The sequence below is a fragment of the Oncorhynchus mykiss genome, chromosome 1, assembly GCF_057628025.1.
Source record: "Oncorhynchus mykiss isolate SJ-2025 chromosome 1, ASM5762802v1, whole genome shotgun sequence".
NCBI classification, from domain to species: Eukaryota; Metazoa; Chordata; class Actinopteri; order Salmoniformes; family Salmonidae; genus Oncorhynchus; species Oncorhynchus mykiss.
The window spans coordinates 82,224,932-82,247,252 of record NC_143022.1 but is presented as its reverse complement, the minus strand read 5'-3'; the positions used below and the strand labels follow the sequence as shown (position 1 = coordinate 82,247,252).

The window sequence follows — 22,321 nt, the reverse complement described above, 5'->3', positions numbered from 1 at the left end:
GATACTGCTGTGAAGAAGTTTAAAGCCGGATTTGGATACAAAAAGATTTCCCAAGCTTTAAACATCCCAAGGAGCACTGTGCAAGCGATAATATTGAAATGGAAGGAGTATCAGACCACTGCAAATCTACCAAGACCTGGCCGTCCCTCTAAACTTTCAGCGCAGCGCAGATCAGAAGACTGATCAGAGATGCAGCCAAGAGGCCCATGATCACTCTGGATGAACTGCAGAGATCTACAGCTGAGGTGGGAGACTCTGTCCATAGGACAACAATCGTATATTGCACAAATCTGGCCTTTATGGAAGAGTGGCAAGAAGAAAGCCATTTCTTAAAGATATCCATAAAAAGTGTTGTTTAAAGTTTGCCACAAGCCACCTGGGAGACACACCAAACATGTGGAAGAAGGTGCTCTGGTCAGATGAAACCAAAATTGAACTTTTTGGCAACAATGCAAAACGTTATGTTTGGCGTAAAAGCAACACAGCTCATCACCCTGAATACACCATCCCCACTGTCAAACATGGTGGTGGCAGCATCATGATTTGGGCCTGCTTTTCTTCAGCAGGGACAGGGAAGATGGTTAAAATTGATGGGAAGATGGATGGAGCCAAATACAGGACCATTCTGGAAGAAAACATGATGGAGTCTGCAAAAGACCTGAGACTGGGACGGAGATTTGTCTTCCAACAAGACAATGATCCAAAACATAAAGCAAAATCTACAATGGAATGGTTCAAAAATAAACATATCCAGGTGTTAGAATGGCCAAGTCAAAGTCCAGACCTGAATCCAATCGAGAATCTGTGGAAAGAACTGAAAACTGCTGTTCACAAATGCTCTCCATCCAACCTCACTGAGCTCAAGCTGTTTTGCAAGGAGGAATGGGAAAAAATGTCAGTCTCTCGATGTGCAAAACTGATAGAGACATACCCCAAGCGACTTACAGCTGTAATCGCAGCAAAAGGTGGCGCTACAAAGTATTAACTGAAGGGGGCTGAATAATTTTGCACGCCCAATTTTTCCGTTTTTGATTTGTTAAAAAAGTTTGAAATATCCAATAAATGTCGTTCCACTTCATGATTGTGTTCCACTTGTTGTTGATTCTTCACAAAAAAATACAGTTTTATATCTTTATGTTTGAAGCCTGAAATGTGGCAAACGGTCGCAAAGTTCAAGGGGGCCGAATACTTTCGCAAGGCACTGTATCTACCTGGCATATTACATAATTTATGCCGCAGCATACAAGTCATTTTTGGACTTACCGTTGTGCTGTACTCACTTGAACAGGCGCGTTGGTCCTTCTTGTGGGCAAATTTTGTCATTAAGCTTAAAGTTAAACATCAAAGTCTGGAATTATCTGGATTTATGGTGCTTTCAAGACAACTGGGAACTCTGGAAAAAAGCAAGGTTGAATCATGATGTCAGTGATCTACAGGTTGGAGCTCTAGAAAGAGGCCCGTGTTCCCAACTTGGAATTCTGAGTTGGATGACCGTTCAAAACGTTTTTTCCCAGCCACAGCTAGTTTTTTTCAGAGTTCCCAGTTGTCTGGAACTCACTGAAATCTGAGTTTCCAGTTGTTTTGAACGTGGCAGAGGTTGGATTGACAGTATGGTCAATGTATTCAACCTTTTCTGTCCCATGACATTGCGTGTGAATGTTTCTCCTTTTAAGATTGGAAAAGAGACCCTTAAACTCAGACTTGGACCACACACCCTCTCCACCAAATAGCAGGAGAAGCAAAATAATGATTGCTTTGCAGTTAGCCACTGATTCCTTCTAAACCACTCATTGTTGAATTTTCGATTTCCAACTTGTGTAATGTTTATGTCTAATGGCCAATGAGCACGAATGCGTTTTATCTGTAATTTCTCTTCACATGACAAGGATTGAAAAGGATTTCCCAGTAGATTGTCGACGTGATTCATGATGATAACTGCTAAGATTTTGAAAGTATGATGTTGACATGATCAGTCCAATCAAAGCTACGGTAGATATAACGTGATTTGACACCATTTTATCTGTAGCCAATGACCTTGAGCCTTCTTGGATGGGCAATTCTAATGTAAATCTATGGCAGCACCCAAGGGGGCTTGAACTTTCTAGATATCCCTGTAGATTTTGCAGTAACGTAGTGTCCCCATGAGTGAAAGAACAGAGCCAATTACGGCGCAACTAGAGAAGATTACAAACCCCTACGCTCTGTATTTTACGCTGGCTGCCACTCCACCAAAGAAAGCACTGGGCTAGGCGGAAACACCTGAATTTTGGAGCTGCCTTACTCAAGAAAGCCAAAAGAGACCATGTTTGTATGCAGTGTTATTAACTCTACATATACGTGTATATATATTTTTTTACATTGTTTGCAAACTGATATGTGACACGTATTAAGGCCAAAATAACATGCACAACAGCCAACAACAAAAAAAAGGGTCGCCACTGTCTAGGCCCAACGTCTAAAGAAAGGATCAGTGGCCACAGTGTATTCTGATACAAAACCATTTTCTTGTTCTTACCATTCGGTAAAGAAAATCCCTGATCAGCAATTTATTTTATTAGCTATTTCAGGGAAGTCATGGAACAATGGGCTCAACCTATTTTTGGTGCATGCAGTAAAGAGGGCACAGCCAGAGGGCACAGCCAGGTAGCTATCAACTATACACAGTCCACCAGGAAACATCTGGCTCATGGCTTACCCAGGGACCCCGGGGATACCCACTTTGGGAACATAAACAGCATGTCATGATGAGGCATTAAAGAACATTTCCTGTTAGCTGGTGTGTGTGTGTGTGTGTGTGTGTGTGTGTGTGTGTGTGTGTGTGTGTGTGTGTGTGTGTGTGTGTGTGTGAGAGAGAGTAAGGTCTTTCGAGCTAGTATGGCTATTTTCCCCGATTCTACTTCATAGTTGTTGGACAAAGAGGAAAACTAATTTGGTTCAAAGATTTCTCTAATGTTTCTCTGGGCCTGACGTAAACATGCAGGATTATGTGTGTTTTGCTTGGTTTCTAGCAACAGAGACGTGTTCCCCTCCTACAAAGTACATTCACTTAGTGTACATTTAAAAAAAAATCCATGGAGTTTAATTGATTAAACAAAATGAAACATAACCTCTTCTAACTCTAAGAGAAGCAGAATCTTTTTAACTAAAGCAATAAGGGACTTAATAGCATTGGCATGAATGTGTGAGTGGCTTGATTCTATTACCCAGAATAGTAAATGGATGTTAGGGTCTGATGATGATGACCATTATAACTGGTAATCCTACTGAAGGTGATGCTGAACAAGGTCAGACCTGAATTCATTACAACTCAGAAAAGGGTATTTAAAACAAGTACCTGGGTAGAAAAAGTATTCCACAGTGAACCATTTAAGCTGGCTTTGTATTCTGGTTGCTTGGGTAAATTCCATTATGCAGCTAGGAATTTTGCTCACCCTGGAGTCAATGCAGAAATATTGATTGGGTCACATAGTCCCATCGGGGGGAAATTAAAAAGAAAAATGTTTATTGATTCTTGACAATTCGATTAAAACCAAAGCAACAAATTGCATAGAAAATGATAAAACTCACTCAACACATCTAGGCCTAGGTTATTCTATGGCACACCATTTACATTGTTATAATTATAGCTTATTTTCTTGGTTGATTAGAAGAGGCTGAATCCATGATAGGCTATTGTTTCTGTTCAACAGCATCCATAATCAATCATCTTCCTGGCCTCAAGTGTGTGCCATTTGAAACAAATTGAGATTAAATACATTAGCAGAGACAAGGGCACTTGAGGTCAGTAACCAAGACAGGAAAGCATTTCTGCAACAATGGTTTGAAATTGCCCATGGGGATATTGTGTGATGTGATTGTGATAAGGTTCTGAGAAGTACAGGGACAGCAGCAGGCAGAACAGTAGGTGGCAGTAATGCGCCATTACTGTTGGATTCCAACCACTGAAAAACCCCACCGAGGAAGAAGAAGCCAAGCGAGAAGGCGGAAGCGGAAGTGCTGTTTGAAGCTGAAAGTGCATGGAGTACAGTTAGTGAGAAGGATGAGTGGACAACAGTGAAGTCCAAGAATGGAACGAAAAGGGCTAGAATTGTTGTTGAAAAGGAGTCTGATGAAACGTTTCTTGCCGGAGCAAGTTTTTTTTGGATAAGGATGTTCATTTGGGGAACCTTTTTGAAGTCATGAGGATGGTGAAGAAGGTGCTGGGAATAGTGGATGCATTTAAAGTAACCATGACTCAGGAGTGGTATGGTGTTGTGTATCTGTAAGAATGTTGTTCATTGACTATAGCTCAGCATTCAACACCATCATTGAGCTCGGGTCCCTGGGTCTGAACCCTGCCCTGTGCAACTGGGTCCTGGACTTCGTGATGGACCACCCCCAGGTGGTGAAGGTAGGAACCAACACCACTTCACTGATCCTCAACACCCACAAGGGTGCGTGCTCAGCCCCCTCCTATACTCCCTGTTCACCCATGGCCATGCACACCTCCAACTCAGTCATCAAGTTTGCAGACAACACAACAGTAGTAGGCCTGATTATCAACAATGATGAGACAGCCTACAGGGAGGAGGTGAGGGCCCTGGGAGTGTGGTGTCAGGTAAACAACCTATCACTCAATGTTAACAAAACAAAGGAGCTGATCGTAGACTTCAGGAAACAGCAAAGGGAGCACCCCCCTATCCACATCGACGGGACCACAATGGAGAACGTGGAAAGCTTCAAGTTCCTTGGCATACACATCAGGGACAAATTGAAATGGTCCACCCACACAGGCAGTGGAGTGAAGAAGGCGCAACAGTGCCTCTTCAACCTCAGGAGGCAGAAGAAATTTGGCTTGACACCTAAAACCATCACAAACTTTTATAGATGCACAATTGAGAACATCCTGTCAGGCTGTATCACCGCCTGGTACGGCAACTGCACCGCCCGCAACCGCAGGGCTCTCCATAGGGTGGTGCGGTCTGCCCAACGCATCACCAGAGGCAAACTACCTGCCCTCCAGGACACCTACAGCACAGGAAGGCCAAAAAGATCATCAAGGTCAGCAACCAAGCTGTTCACCCCGCTATCATCCAGAAGGCGAGGCCAGTACAGGTGCATCAATGAAAAAGAAAAACAGCTTATATCAAGGCCATCAGACTGTTAAATAGCCATCACTAGCACCTTCGAGGCTGCTGCCCTATATACTGCACATAGACTTGAAATCACTGGCCACTTTAATAAGGGAACACTGGTCACTTTAATATTGTTGAATTATTTTTCATTACTCATCTCGTGTATATACTGCATTCTGTTCTACTGTATCTTAGTCTATGCCGCTCCAACATTGCTCGTCCAAATATTTATATATTCTTAATTCCATTTCTTTATTTTGGATTTGTGTGTATTGTTGTGAATTGTTAGATATTACTGCACTGTTGAAGCTAGAAACACAAGCATTTCGCTACACCTGCAATAACATCTGCTGAACACGTGTATTTGACCAATAATCTTTGATTTTGAAGAGCAAAAGGAGTGTGCATTGTGGCTCGCAAAATTATCGATGCATTAAGTGGACAGCTTTGATTTTCGTAACAGGGCACTGGTAAAAGGTGTTATCTCTGGCATCCCGTGGAACATTGATAATCAATATCTCAGCCTGAAAGTAGTAGTTATTGTATGTATGACCTGTATGGTGTATGGGGGGAAAAAGGAGAATAGTACATCAGCATTACTGATGTTTGATGAAGAGTATCTCCCAACCCATGTAAAGCTGGGATATACTGTATAAGGTACGCTGTGAGTTTTTTCTGCAAAACCTGCTGAAATGCAAGAAGTGTAAAAAGTTTGGCCATGTGTCAAGTGTTTGCAGATGGGAGGAATATGTTATTGAAGAGTCTGTGAATGTAAAATGTTGCAACTGTGGTGGGGATCATATTCCCTGAGTGCCCTGTTAACATGAAAGTCAAGAGGTCGAGGTGTCAAGGATCAGGGCTGTCCAGCTGATCTCCTATGTGGAGGTGGTTAAGAGAGTCGAAGGGGCAAGTGGCGACAGCGCTGAAGAGATGGCGGTGATGCTCCACAGCCCATTATAAATGTTCCTTGTCAGTCAATAGACCTGGATACACTCATTGTGAAGGTGGATTTTGTAGTGTTTATTGCCACTGTTATAAATTCTATTGCTCAAGTGTCCAAGAAATCCAAGAAGCTTGACATTGTGGCTGCGGCCAAAAATGTATTTGAGGTTTCAAGAGTTCACTGCAGATGCACTGCAAGGACTACTGTCTCTGGGAGATGGCACAATGCTCCTTGTGAGCCTGTGTGGGAACCTGATGAAATGTTATTATATATATATATATATATATATATATTTTTTTTTACAGAAAAGCAGGTTGATTTTGATTAGTTACATTTTATTTTTCACACACATTTTTTCCATTTGTGGATCCTTATTATCCACCCGTACAGTAGGTGGCGGCATGCACATCCAATTGTTGCGAACGCCGTTATACCAGAGAAGAAGAAAAACAAGGTTCTGAGAAGTACAGAGGGTTCTTGTTAAAAATGGTAAGGGTTAAGGTTGGGGTATGGTTAGGGTAGGGGTTAAGGTAGGGGTTAAGGTTAGAGTTTAGGGCACAGATGTCCCAAGGATCTCGGATAGGGCTAACCAGTACAGGGACAGCAGCGCGCATTCGTGTACTGCCTCTTTAAATGCGTAATTTTGCTCTGCTCATGCTCGGAGCTTTGTCCAGGAGTTTCCCTGTCGAAAACCAGCTGTGCGAGTATCATCACGTAAGGAGGTGATCGTGTTGTTATTCATCGGTGAATATCGCTTTCTCTGACAAGGATTACAATAATTTTTATGCAAATAAGCGTCATTATCTTCAGTGAAGGGGTCTAAACTGAAAGTGGGAAAAAGCGGAACGGAGAACGGTCAACTTGATCTATTTGTCCGGGTTGCTGCATTCTCCACCGCAGCGAACAACATCCACAACCGACTCTTGCAATGGAAATTGGGATCCAGAACTAACATCCCAGGATCAATCCTGTGACCTTTTATTTTCTTCCAGTTTTTCGGGAAGCATTAGGATGGTGAACTTGAAAATTGCTTGGAAAATACTTAATTTAGAATACAACTTAGAAAACACACCGATTTTCTTTGGTTTTTAAAATGGCTTCTTAGCCTCTGGGAATAACGCTGTGAGCATTCATTAACGTTAGTTCAAGAAAGTTTAATAGGAGTGCATAAAGTCAGTGCACATTTGCAGGCTTTGTTGTCTGATGAGAGATGCTTTAGTTGCGGGACTCCAGCAATATGCTCAGACTCAGCTATGTTTTTATAGCCAATAAATAAGCCAATTTGAATGTTTGAGTGTATTTAGCTTCATGGCTAGGCTATCCCACGCATACACCAAACCTTTGCTTACAAAGTATTTATTACCGATAAGTGACATTTTAATTGAGTCACTCAATCTGTGAATAAGGGAGTCTTAACCAGAAAAGGAGACCTTTACCTGTTTCTAAAGTAAAATGGGAGGGGACTGCCGAGGAATGCATCTATGCACATGGACTAGATATCCAAATATGCGACCCCAGGACATCAAAATATATTTGGGGGCATTCCTTATGCTGTACTTGGTGTTTTACACCGAAGCCACAGTCTCCAAGTCCTGTGATAAAAATTGCTTTTCTGGTAAATGCATCAATGGAACTTGCGTCTGTGACCAAGGATGGGTTGGAGCCCAGTGTCAACACTGTCAGGGAAGATTCAAGTAAGTATCCGCAAATATACTGTTTCAAAGTAACATTCTATTGGAGTATTGAGTTGTTTGATCCAGGCTACTTTCTAACCAGTGTTCAAAGACAAAGTCTACTTTCTATTACGCCTGCTACGTTAAGTTCAAGTCCACTAGACATTATTACAACCTCGCTCGGTCGGAAGTAGCCTATTATTGACTTGCAGCTAATCACAGACCGACAGTACGGTATGAAGACAGGCTAAAGCTGCTTCTCCAGTACATGTCATGGCGACGTTGGCCAGCTAAGCTGATGCGTAGAAATACGTCATCGTGTCTATAAAGGTCGTCTCGCGCCCAATTGCGCATGTGTAGGCCATCAAATCACAGGCACTCCTTCGATATAAAGTTGTTTTTGACGAAAATTAAAACGTGTCCGTTTGTCACTTTCACGAGGGTGGAGTAATAACATGTTCAAATACTTAAGACATTGGCTCGAATCTAGGTTGTGCCATTTAGATTTCGAGAAAATGAACAACTAAAGGAAGAATGTGTCACTTTTCTCATTGACTTTTCAAACCCTGGCCTGGTTTATTTCGCAAGCGTTCCCGGAAGTCTCGCGATGTTGCTCTTCTGGGTTTAGAAACTATGCGCGGATGCTTATGAATCACCAAACAATATCAAGAGCCTTAACCCCGGCGCATTCCTTTGTTATTACTCTCTGCCACCCTACAATATAAAGCCTTTACATTCCATTCAAGGGTAGTAAATGTACAAATTATTATCTTTGTGGATTCATATCGATTTTCCAATCAAATATCCCTGGCAACAGTCACCTTAGACTCAACAGACAAATTTACAGCATGTCAAATAACATTTTATTTGTCACATACACATGGTTAGCAGATGTTAATGCGAGTGTAGCGAAATGCTTGTGCTTCTAGTTTCGACAATGCATTAATAACCAACGAGTAATCTAACCTAACAATTCCAAAACTACTACCTTATACACACAAGTGTAAAGGGATAAAGAATATGTACATAGAGATATATGAATGAGTGATGGTACAGAACGGCATAGGCAAGATGCATTAGATGGTATCGAGTACAGTATATACATATGAGATGAGTAATGTAGGGTATGTAAACAAAGTGGCATAGTTTAAAGTATTATGTATTACATAAAGATGCAGTAGATGATATAGAGTACTGTATATACATATGAGATGAGTAATGTAGGGTATGTAAACATTATATTAAGTAGCATTGTTTAAAGTGGCTAGTGATATATTTTTTACATCAATTTCCATCAATTCCATTATTAAGTGGCCGGAGTTGAGTCAGTGTGTGGCAGCAGCCACTCAATGTTAGTGGTGGCTGTTTAACAGTCTGATGGCCTTGAGATATAAGCTGTTTTTCAGTCTCTCTGTCCCTGCTTTGATGCACCTGGACTGACCTCGCCTTCTGGATGATAGCGGGGTGAATAGGCAGTGGCTCTGGTGGTTTTTGTCCTTGATGATCTTTATGGCCTTCCGGTGACATCGGGTGGTGTCGGTGTCCTGGAGGGCAGGTAGTTTCCCCCCGGTGATGGGTTGTGCAGACCTCACTACCCTCTGGAGAGCCTTACGGTTGTGGGCGGAGCAGTTTCCGTACCAGGTGGTGATACAGCCCGACAGGATGCTCTCGATTGTGTCTGTAGAAGTTTGTGAGTGCTTTTGGTGACAAGCTGAATTTCGACAGCCTCCTGAGGTTGAAGAGGCGCTGCTGCGCCGCCTTCACGACGCTGTCTGTGTGGGTGGACCAATTCAGTTTGTCCGTGATGTGTACGCCGAGGAACTTAAAACTTACTACCCTCTCCACTACTGTCCCGTCGATGTGGATAGGGGGGTGCTCCCTCTGCTGTTTCCTGAATTCCACAATCATCTCCTTTGTTTTGTTGACGTTGAGTGTGAGGTTATTTTCCTGACACCACACTCCGAGGGCCCTCACCTCCTCCCTGTAGGCCGTCTCGTCATTGTTGGTAATCAAGCCTACCACTGTAGTGTCGTCCGCAAACCTGATGATTGAGTTGGAGGCGTGCATGGCCACGCAGTCGTGGGTGAACAGGGAGTACAGGAGAGGGCTGAGAACTATCCATGTAATGGATAGTAGACTAAGCCATGTTTTTTTGTGGTCCTTGTCATTGAGGCTTGCTATTGCTGGCAATTCATGGCTGACTACCTGTATAGATCGAGTGGAAAATAGTGAATTCCTACTCCACGTTAAGTGTTGTGATTGCCAGTGTTAGGGAAGCTACTCTGAACATATAGTTTACCAAGCTACCAATTATGTCACACTGGAAGATGTTAAGCTACTCTTTAAAAAATATTAGTTTACTTAACTAAAGTTACTTTGAAAAAATAGTTCACTACATCCAAACTACTTAATCTTGAAATCTCATTTCTAAATCTGAAATTTCATAGACTACAAATTGCAATCAATCTGTTGTTAATGTGTAATTTAGCCGACCAAACACAAAAACTATGTTTCAAGTGAGATTGGTAGGTCTAATGCTGAAAAAGAAAGGACATTTTCTGGCATAAAATGTAGTGTGTAGTTCAAGTAGTTAGCTACACCGCTATATGGTAAAAAAGTAATTAACTACTCCCAAACAAGCTATTGCAAAACTACTCCCAAACACTGGTGATTTGATAATGAACACATTACTTATTTTTGGGAGATTGAGTTTGAGTGTGTAAACTATATTATAACTGGTCCACATGATTGGAAATGGTGAATATGTAGACTTATTTGATTATGATCAACCATCGCTGAGTCAGTTGCTTTCGGGGAGGGCCTACAGATTTTTTCCCTTTAGTACAGGCCTTGATTGATTGCCTGTATTGGCCTAATGTGAGGAGCTGAGGTCACCTCCCCTCTAATCTAGTCTAATATAAATTTAATCCATGTTCATCAGAGGATATTCTTTACCTCAATCTTTTGGGATTTTAAGGGTCATGGATCCAGTTTTATGTGAGACTAGTAATGTTTTTTGGAGGGTAAATGGGGATGTGCAGGTAGGATGGTTAAAAATAGTGTATTGCCAGGTCATGTGAGAATGGGAACTAGATCTTAACCTGAGTGTGGGGCACTGAAGAGAGATTTTAGGCAGCAATTTAGAAACAACTTCTCTAGTTTTAAACAGCCTATGTGGCATTGATATGAGTCAGAAACATTCATTCTAGTGTCAAAATGTACTACAAAGTGTAAATAGGAAAATGTTGGTGATAAAGTCAGTCTCATCTAAAACTGAGTTTTGTGAGTATGTCACAATTTACTGGAAGGGTGAGTATGGATTACCCAGTGCTGACTAACCGGAGAGAAGCAGCTGTGCTGATTGCGCTCTATCAGCTGCGCCCGCTATATCCAATCATAGCAGCCAGAACCTCCACATAGTGAGACAGACCTGCCCATTACGCGGCGCCTCATGTCGCCCATGTTATGTTGAACTCTTGGTCCTAGGCCCTTTATTAAGTGGCCACTTGCTGATTGATGTGTTTTGATAGTGTAAACCACTCAAGTTTGCCACTTTTTGGGGTATCCAAACTGCAACTGCATTCGGGAACATCTCATGTTCTCCGTAACCTGTTTTGTAACATGATTCCCTATGAAACACTGCCAGACAAACGTGCACACACTAGTAATAGATAGTGTGAAAGTTGTAAGAAACAAAACGGCACAGAAGCGCACACATTGCCACTCGCCAGTGACTTGATAAGCTGATTGTGGCCTGGATGCTCAATGTGCCTGCAAGCTACTAGTGATTTTGGGCACTGATAAACAGTGTGTAACTTGTGATTTATTTACAAAAGTTTGACAGCTTGCAGATGAGGTTGTAGATGTGATGTTATTCTCAGAAATCAGTCCTGAAGCGCGCAGCCAAACTTTCCCGACTCGACTGTCTGAAGTGCACTGATTAGTTTTTCATGCACATTTTCTTTTTTTACCTGAGAAATACACCATACACCTATGTTGGCTGTGCTGTTGCTACGGTGACTTAGGAGGGACAAACAGCAGTAATTGCCCGGGTACGATATGCAAACATAACACACTCACATCAAACCACACCCCCAAGACAACTCTTGTTTAGCATTTCTTAATGAGCAATCTTCAAAACGAGGCCAAATCAGGAAGTTCAGTCACCTTTTAATGAAGTGCCACCACCTGTGATTAAATTAAAGCTGGTCATTTCATCCCACTCAAACCCTTCAGTATGTATGTTCATGTTATCAACCAAAAGTGTTTTGTCCTTACCGTGGCTGATTTTTAAAGGGGCAATCTGCACTTGCTACATCCATTTTTGGATTTATAAATGAATTATATACCCATTGATTCTTAAAGAATATAACTTATCAATCAATGCCTTATTAACTTTTATATAAGCGTGTTTTACTTCTATGTTTGTAAACGTTGTAAATATAAAAATAAAAAAACACTTTAGCCTCAACATGGTTACAACTCTAATTTTGATATCATGCATGGTCAGACCTTGCATCCATAGCTCTGTGAATTTGAGTTGTTTCATTTCTCCAGACCCATCACTCAGCGGTGGCCGCTTTGTTATTATTTCAACTTTGGATTGGCCCTTTTAATGTCCATGCTGTCTGTATTAAGTTCTAAAATGGACCAAATTTGAATGCCATAAATGGCAAGTGTACAGTTCCTGTCTGGAATCCAGTATAATTAATTGGACAATAACGGGTTCATTATCAGTGTCAAATAGTGCTCCCAAGTGGCGCAGCGGTCTAAGGCACTGCATTTCAGTGCTAGAGGCGTCACTACAGACCTACAGACCCTGTTTAAATTCCAGACTGTATCACAACCGGCTGCAAATTGGAGTATCATTGGGCGGCGCACAATTGGCCCGTCGTCGTCTGGGTTAGACTTGCCAAGATAAATAAAGGTGAAATAAATAAAAAGTGCACGGAAGCTGTGGAAGGTTCAAAGTGCCAATCAAAGAGAGAACGAAAGATACATTAAAAATAAATTGTTGTGCATCACATCAGCGGTTCGATTGTTTTCAGCGAATCATCTCACCTGTGGATGGCATACACAATGTCAGGGGGAAATCGGAGTTTAGCAGAGTGGAAACAGCTTGCTGAGTTGGTCTATTGATTTAGTTATCTGTGATTTTTATGGCACTGCGGCCCCTCTAGTCTGTTTCCCTGAGTGTGACTGTCTGACTGCCACAGGTTGGTTGCTGCAAATGGATTCAGACAGGCAGATTACATCTTGCAGTTCCACCCATACATTAATTATTCACACAAACAAACAGTTACAACCCAGATGCTGCCAAAACCAAAATGCAGACTATGAGCACTTGTAGGCATCCTAAATAAAAAAAGATGCTCATAATCTTACAGCCTGGTAGAGGTCAAATTTAAGTTTGTTGTTTTGAATGCAGAACTGAAAAAATGTATTCTCTCTGACAGTTTGACTGTCAATGAAGGACTTTTGTTATTTTATTCTCAGTCTCGTTATTAGAAACAGTGAGGGTTACGAGTGGACATAAAGTTGAGGAGATTGCATCCTGCTTGGCCCATGCACAGTCCATTTGGGAAGTATTCAGACCCCTTGACTTTTTCCACATTTTGTTACGTTACAGACATTCTACAATGGATGAAACAATTTCCCCCATATCAATCTACACACAAATTTTGCTAATATATTCAAAATAAAAAACAGAAATACCTTATTTACTTAAGTATTCAGACTCTTTGCTATGAGTATCGAAATTGAGCTTGGGTGCATCCTGTTTCCTTTGATCATCCTTTAGATATTTCTACAACCTGATTGGAGTCCAAACTTGAATGTCCAAACTGCGCAATTGGGGGAGAAGGGCCTTGGTCAGGGAAGTGACCAAGAACCCAATGCGCACTCTGACAGAACTCCAGAGTTCCTCTGTGGCCATGGGAAGACCTTCCAAAATGACAACCATCTCTGCAGCATTCTACCAATCAGGCCTTTATGGTAGAGTGGACAGACGGAAGCCACTCTTCAATAAAAGTTACATTTCAGCCCGCTTCGTTTGCCAAAAGGCACCTAAAGGACTCTTGGACCAGAAAGACGATTCTCTGGTCTGATGATATCAAGATTGAACTCTTTGGCCTAAATGCCAAGCGTCACGTCTGGAGGAGACCTGGCACCATCCCTGCGGTGAAGCATGGTGGTAGCAGTCAGAATCAAGGGAAAGATGTAGGGAGCAAAGTACAAAGAGATCCTTGATGACAACGTGCTCAGGACCTCAGACTGGGGCGAAGGTTCACCTTCCAACAGGACAACAACCCTAAGCACACAGCCAAGACAGCTCAGGAATATCTTCCAGACAAGTCTCTGAATGTCCTTCAGAGGCCAAGCCAGAGCCCGGACTTGAACCCGATCAAACATCTCTGGAGAAACCTGAAAATAGCTGTGCAGCGACCCTCCCCATCCAACCTGACAGAGCTTGAGAGGATCTGCAGAGAAGAATAGGAGAAACTCCACAAATACCGGTGTACCGTGCTTGTAGCGTCATACCCAAGAAGACTCGGGGCTGTAATTGCTGGAAAAGGTGCTTCAAGAAAGTACTGAGTAAAGGGTCTGAATACTTATGTAAATGTGACATTTCCATTTTTTAAATATGTTTTAACAAATGTAAAATAAAATATTTGAAAAGAAAAACAGGTTTTGTCATTATGGGGTATGTGTGTAGCTTGATGAAGGAGAAAAAACAATTCCATTCATTTTTGAATAAGTCTATAATGTAACAAAATGTGGAAAAAGTCAAGGGGTCTGAATACTTTCTGAATGCACTGTATACTCCCACACTTTACTTTCCTCTCCCTTTATCAATGTCTTTCTTTCTTTAATCAAGCTAGAACTAGTTGCACCAACAACCTATTGCTCCTGTTTTTAAAGTGCTTGATGGGGGTGAATACAGTACTGGTATATTGTGCACTTAGCGAGGGATAATAATGTGCTTCTCTTTCAAAGGAAACTTGTGATATGGAGGATTCAAGGCCTCTGTTCTTTTAAACTTGCCTTTTTAAGACTTTCCTAATTGGAATTTCCCGGACTCTCATCCCATTACAAACATGCTGAGTGCATTCATTTAGTTCATTTATTTCCCAAGCAGCACTTGCTGGTGTCATGTGCACTGAATTAATCAAACATTGTACAAGTCATTGAACTCTGAAGAGAAGATTCAAGTATTTGTAAATCTCTATAGAAGCTGTACTTGCCTACAGATAAGGTCATTCCCACCAGGAATAAAATCCCAGTTTGACAGAAATATATGAGAATCACAAAGTTATGGACACAATGTCAATCAGAGCATCCTGGGAAGGAAGAACATACAGTATCTAATTAAGGAGCTTAGAGATTTCTGCTTCTCCTCATCTCCCTCTCTCCATCCCCTCATCTCCCTCCCTCTGTGCCTTCATCTCCCTCTCTCGCTCCATCCCCTCATCCCCCCCTCTCCATTCCCTCATCCACCTCTCTCCATTTCTTATCTGTATTTCTAGAAGTTGTTGTAAGCTGACTAAGCTCTGAGGAGCACCATGGACACTGCGATGTAGAGACAAAATGAACACATATTACAATCTGTATTCTTTTCTGCATTTCCCCCATCTAGTCTATTTTCATTTGTTGCTCCTCAGTTCGTCAAGTCCTGATGTGCTTGTCTATAACCTCGCTTGGGGTGTGGAATTTGGAAATGGATCAGAGCGTGCAAACTGAATCTAGTGAGCGCATGCATATGTAGACAAGAAGGGGAATGAAGTGTCCTAAACATGAAGGCCTTCTTTCCTGCACGGACAGACTGAACAGCTCTGAGAGGGGTAAATGGGTGAAGGCTTTGAGAACGAAGTGATTGTACAGTTGCTTTGAGACCATGACACTGTATTTATAGAGCAGAGAACATCAAGTACTTCTTTTTACACGGCCTCACTTAGTTTCCTCTGCATCCAAACCCTCTGGGGGTGTCCTGAAAATGGTGTCACATATAGAGACTAGGTGGTGGGAAACAGCACCGCACAGAGCGGACTGAAAGAGAACTACTGTACATGTGTGCATGCAAAAAGTACAGTAACATTACTGGATCCTGCTCACCTTATATTGGTCAATACTCTTTGTTATAAGGATGTGATCTCTGAATATGGACACAATTAGGGCCTCTCTAGATTTCTACAGACATATGAGACCTTTTAAATGAGAATGGTCTCCTCACAAATTTTCCCAGAGCTCCTCCCACTAGAACACATGATATAAATGCACTATATTGTATTGGGTTGCTATGTGTCTTTTAATACTATGCATACTGATATTATTTTTAAAAACTCATTACATTAGATTTAAATTGTGGTCAGTAATGGATGGCTATCATGTGGTGGACTGAACCATTTGTTGACTGGGATACGGGAGACTCAACATCTAAATATTCGGTCCTCCAATAGGATTAACTGTAAAACAACATGATTTTAAAGAGCATGTCCGATATAAATATAGCCATGTTGGTTTGTCATCCCTATGTATCAAGATAGTCTGCTCTCCCAGCATCATCAACAATGAAGAAAATTCAAATGGACCCAGGTTACATTTAAGTTTAAACAAACCTTGATGTCTGACCAGTTTGTACTGTAGAAATGGCTTGCCTGTCCCAGGTTGATGGGTAGTGTCTGTTCCAGTGTTCATGTGTGTAGGGAGGAAGGGAAGGAAGTGGTAGGAGTCTAGTTCTCACAGGCGTAGCCTACATATTTTGTTTGTCTGAGAACACGGGAGTGACCTCTTACATCACCAAACATGTGTTTGTCATACAGCACTGTGTGTGTGTGTGTGTGGTAATTTATGCATGTTTAAGCCTCAGGCGTGGTACAGCTGACGGCTGCTATGTTTTTGTGCACAGTGAACTGAAATTGCCTACGTGTGGAGCTGAGCTGTGTGTTTAAAGGGTAGGGTGGGGGAGGGCTGGATGGCCATCTGTCCAGAGAGCGCGTTAATCCTGATATGATGAGAGCGAAGGCCTTGTCTCATGTAAGAACACACACACACACACATGCACAGAGTTCCAAATGCATGTGTGTAACACATGACTCATGCCCTCCCTGTTTTCCCAGAGACTAGAAAGCCTTGAGGTACCAACAATGTCACTCTTTTCTGTGATCACCACCATGGGATTGTCATGGAGAATGAGAGAATGCTTGTTGTGATTTGGAAAGTGGAACAATGTGGTCTGCTTTCTTTCTAAGTTGTTTTAATCAATGCTTGTTTCCATCTCTGTTGAGTATACCTACTGCCTTTTGGTGGTTGTCATTCTACAAATGTAGATATAGAAATACAATTGCAACGTGTATATACAATGTCTTCAGGAAGTATTCATACCCCTTGACATTTAGTTGTTACAGCCTGAATTCAAAGTGGATTAAATAGATTAGTTTTCTCTCACCAATCTACACACAATGCTCAATAATGACAAAGTGAACATGTTTTTTTTTCAATTTAAGCAAATTTTGGGGGGAAATGAAATGCAGAAATCTCTCATTTACGTACAGTGCCAGTCAAAAGCTTGGACACACCTACTCATCCAGGGGTTTTCTTTATTTTCTACATTGTAGAATAATAGTCAAGACATCAAAACTATAAAATAACACATGGAATCATGTAGTAACCAAAAGAGTGTTAAACAAATCAAAATGTTTTGTTATATTTCAAAGCCTATTGGATGACAATTTGTTCTTTACTAAGATAAAATATATCATAATTGACTTTTTTTGTACAACATGGGTACAGCAGATCCCCTTATTGTATGGGACCCTTTCAAATGTACTTTTAGAGGCCATTCAATTCCATTTATTCAATGCAGTTTAGGTCAAAATAGATTAGACTTATAAAGGAAATACGGGAAGTAACAGAGCAGGTAGATGGTAATGGAAATATATATATATATATATTGGCCATAAAACAATCTCAGCTCTGTAGATTTTGTTGCGAAGAGACAATCAATAGATAATTTATTCTGGTATTTCCCCTATGTAGCTTGTTTCTGGTCACTGGTTCAGGAATGGTTAAAAAATCACAACATCCACTTAAAGCGAACCTTACAAATAGTGATGTTGGGCGATTTGGAAAGCCATAGTCAGACAACAAATAATTTAATAATCTTTCCTACGAGTTTCATCTTTATCTCACAATCTGTGGATAATATATGATTAGAAATGCTCAAACATTTTGTAAAACATCACAGCACAATTGAAAAATGTATGGCACATGGAAACCAAATGAGGGTGGTCTGCTGGTAGGTGGGATGGGCTGAGAGTGGCTGAGGGTTGGCTTTAAAGAGCTGAGGTCTGTGGTGATAGGTGGGATGGGCTGAGAGTGGCTGAGGGTTGGCTTTAAAGAGCTGAGGTCTGTGGTGATAGGTGGGATGGGCTGAGAGTGGCTGAGGGTTGGCTTTAAAGAGCTGAGGTCTGTGGTGATAGGTGGAATGGTCTGAGAGTGGCTGAGGGTTGAGATTAAAGAGCTGATGTCTATAGTGATAGTTGGGATGGGCTGAGAGTGGCTGAGGGTTGAGATTAAAGAGCTGATGTCTATAGTGATAGTTGGGATGGGCTGAGAGTGGCTGAGGGTTGGGATTAAAGAGCTCATGTTTGATAATGTATTATTGTTATGTGACTGCTTTATATAAAGTACCACGTGTAAAATGTATGTATATGTAGCAAACAAAGCAGTAGAAAAACAGAGGTTAATTAAAAATATTAAAATTATATATTTTATATTCTTTAAAGTAGCCACCCTTTGTCTTGATGACAGCTTTGCACACTCTTGGCATTCTCTCAATCAGCTTCATGGGTTAGTCACCTAGAATGCATTTCAATTAACAGGTGTGCCCTGTTAAAAGTTAATTTGTGGAATTTCTTTCCTTCTTAATGCATTTGAGCCAATCAATTGTGTTGTGTCACAGTAAGGGTGGTATACAGAAGATAGCCTTATTTGGTAAAACACCAAGTCCATATTATGTCAAGAACAGCTCAAATAAGCAAAAAGAAACAACACTCCATCATTACTTTAAGACATGAAGGTCAGTCAATGTCAAGAACTTTGAAAGCGCTGTCGCAAAAACCATCAAGCGCTATGATGAAACTGTCTCTCTTGAGGACCGCAACAGGAAAGGAAGACCCATAGTTAAGTTTATTAGAGTTACCAGCCTCAGAAATTGCAGCCCAAATAAATGCTTCACAGAGTTCAAGTAACAGACACATCTCAACATCAACTGTTCAGAGGAGACTGCGTGAATCAGACCTTCATGGTCGAATTGCTGCATAGAAACCACTACTAAAGGACACCAAAAAGTAGCAGAGACTTGCTTTGGCCAAGAAACACGAGCAATGAACATTAGACTGTTGGAAATCTGTCCTTCTTCGATATTTGTTTCCAACCGCCGTGTCTTTGTGAGATGTAGAGTAGGTGAACGTATGATCTCCTCCGCATGTGTAGTTTCCACTGTGAAGCATGGAGGAGGAGATGTGGGGGTGCTTTGCTGGTGAGACTGTTGCTGAGTTATTTAGAATTAGAGGGACCCTTAACCAGAATGGCTACCACAGCATTCTGCAGCGACACGCCATCTCATCTGGTTCGGGCTTAGTGGGACTATCATTTGTTTTTCAACATGACAATGACCCAACACACCTCCAGGCTGTGTAAGGGCTATTTGACCAAGAAGGAGAGTGATGGAGTGCTGCATCAGAGGACCTGGCCTCCACAATCACCCGACCTCAACCCAATTGAGATGGTTTGGGATGAGTTTGACCGCTGAATGAAGGAAAAGCAGCCAACGAGTGCTCAGCATATGTGGGAACTCCTTCAAGACTGTTCCAGGTGAAGCTGGTTGAGAGAATGCCAAGAGTGTGCAAAGCTGTCATCAAGGCAAAGGGTGGCTACTTTGAAGAATCTAAAATATATTTTGATTTAACACTTTTTTAGTTACTACATGATTCCATATGTGTTAATTCATAGTGTTGATGTCTTCACTATTATTCTACAATGTAGAAAATAGTAAGAATAAAGAAAAACCATTGAATGAGGGTTGTCTGGTGCTGTAAGTATTTTCACCCCTGAGTCAATACTTTGTAGAATCACCTTTGGCAGCGATAAGCAGTGAATTTTTCTGGATATTTCTCCAAGAGCTTTTCACGCCTGGATTCTGTAACATTTGCCCTTTTTAAGCTCTGTCCAAATTAGTTGTTGATCATTGTTAGACAACCATTTTCAGGTAGATTTAAGTCAAAACTTAGCCACTCGGGAACATTCACTGTCTTCTTTGTAAGCAACTCCAGTGTAGCCGTGTGTTTTAGATTATTGTCCTGCTGAAAGGTGAATTCATCTCCCAGTGTCTGGTGGAAAGCAGACTGAACCAGGTTTTCCTCCAGGATTTTGCCCATTCCGTAATTTTTTTTGTCTTGAAACTCCCTAGTCTTTAACAATTACAAGCATATAACCATAACATGATGCAGCCACCATTATGTTTGAAAATACAAAGAGTGGTACTCAGTAATGTGTTGTATTGAATTTGCCCAAACAAAACACTTTCTATTCAGGATAAAAAGTTAATTGCTCTGCCACATTTTTTTGCAGTATTACTTTAGTGCCTTATTGCAAACAGGATTAGGGCTGTGGCCGGTCATGAAATTTTGTTAGCCGGTGATTGTCATTTAAATAACTGCCGGTCTCACTGAAATGGACTATTAATGAACATTTAACACGTTTAGCATCTCCGGCTTCCACTCATAGCCTACAAGTCACTGATGCAGACCTTTATAGCATCTACATTTTAGTAAGTCTAATAAATCCACTTAATATAGCCTACACCAGTGGTTCCCAAACTTTTTATAGTCCCGTAAGCCTTCAAACATTCAACCTCCAGCTGCATACCCCCTCTAGCACCAGGGTCAGCGCACTTGCAAATGTTGTTTTTAGCCATCATTGTAAGCCTCCCACACACACACACACACGATACATTTATTAAACATAAGAATGAGTGAGGTTTTGTCACAACCCGACTCGTGGGAAGTGACAAAGAGCTCTTATAGGACCAGGGCACAAATAATAATATAATAGTAATCAATAATTTTGCTCTTTATTTAGCCATCTTACATATAAAACTTTATTTGTTAATCGAAAATTGTGAATAACTCACCACAGGTTAATGAGAAGTGTGTGCTTGAAAGGATGCACATAACTCTGCAATGTTGGGTTGTATTGGAGAGAGTCTCAGTCTTAAATCATTTTCCACACACAGTCTGTGCCTGTTGTTAGTTGTCAGGGCTGAGAATCCACTCTCACATAGGTACGTGGTTGCAAAGGGCATCAGTGTCTTAACAGCGTGATTTGCCAAGGCAGGATACTCTGAGCACAGCTCTATCCAGAAATCTGGCAGTGGCTTCTGATTTAAATTAAGTTTTCACAGAACCGCTTGTTGCAATTTTGTTGAGGTTCTCTTGTTCAGATATCGGTAAGTGGACTGGAGGCAGGGCATGAAAGGGATAACTATACCAGTTGTTTGTGTCGTCCATTTCGGGAAATTACCTGTGTTATTGCGCACCCAACTCACTCAGGTGCTTCACTATACCACATTTGACATTGTCCGTAAGCTTGATACATCATACAATGATGGAAATACCTGTGTGTTGTCCTTGTTAAAGCAGACAGATAAGAGCTCCAACTTCTTAATCGTAGCCTCAATTTTGTCCCGCACATTGAATATAGTTGCGGAGAGTCCCTATAATCCTAGATTCAGGTGAGAAAAAACATCACCCAGATAGGCCAGTCGTGTGAGAAACCTGTCATCATGCAAGTGGACAGACAAGTGAAAGATATGGTCAGTAAAGAACTTTAAGCTCGCCTCTTAATGTAAAAAAAACGTATCAATACTTTGCCCCTTGATAACCAGCGCACTTCTGTATGTTGGAAAAGCATTACATGGTTGCTGCCCATATCATTGCATAATGCAGAAAATACACAAGTTCACGGCCCTTGCTTTAACAAAGTGAACCATTTTCAATGTAGTGTCCAAAACATCTTTCAAGCTGTCAGGCATTCTCTTGGCAGCAAGAGCCTCTCGGTGGATGCTGCAGTGTACCCAAGTGACGCCAGGAGCAACTGCTTGCATGCTCGTTACCACTCCAATATGTCTCCCTGTCATGTCTTTTGCGCCATCAGTACAGATACCAACACATCTCGACCACCAATGTCCATTCGATGTCACAAAGCTGTCCAGTACTTTAAAAATATCCTCTCCTGTTTTCCTGGTTTCCAGTGTTTTGCAGAAGAGGATGTCTTCCTTAATTGACCCAATTGATCCAAAATTGAAATATTCTAGGTATTTATGTATAAACTCCAGTCGTACTTTATCAAAAGCCTTTTCAAAATCAGCTATAAAAACCAGGCCTAGTTTCCCCGATATTTCAAGGTATTCTGTTATTGTTTCCAGTACTTGTCTTCTATTATCTCCAATGTATCTTCCATGTAAAAAACCTGTCTGATTAGGATGAATAATATCTGACAATACTGCTTAATTCTATGCGCCAAGCGTTTAT

The 22,321-nt window shown here is 41.3% G+C and overlaps 1 protein-coding gene across 2 annotated transcripts in view; it reads left to right on the top strand.

The window, feature by feature from the left end:
* The first annotated feature begins 6,472 nt into the window (after positions 1–6,472).
* The window catches only part of LOC110532724 (attractin-like protein 1), a 322,954-nt gene continuing 307,105 nt past the window's right edge, over positions 6,473–22,321 (top strand). Inside the window, exon 1 of one of the 2 annotated variants that reach the window (XM_036986147.2) lies at positions 6,473–7,751. In XM_036986147.2, coding sequence (XP_036842042.1) covers positions 7,510–7,751 — 242 coding nt within the window. In that variant the 5' untranslated portion in view covers positions 6,473–7,509. The remainder of the gene's footprint in view (positions 7,752–22,321) is intronic. The other variant, XM_036986138.2, reaches the window with a different exon arrangement.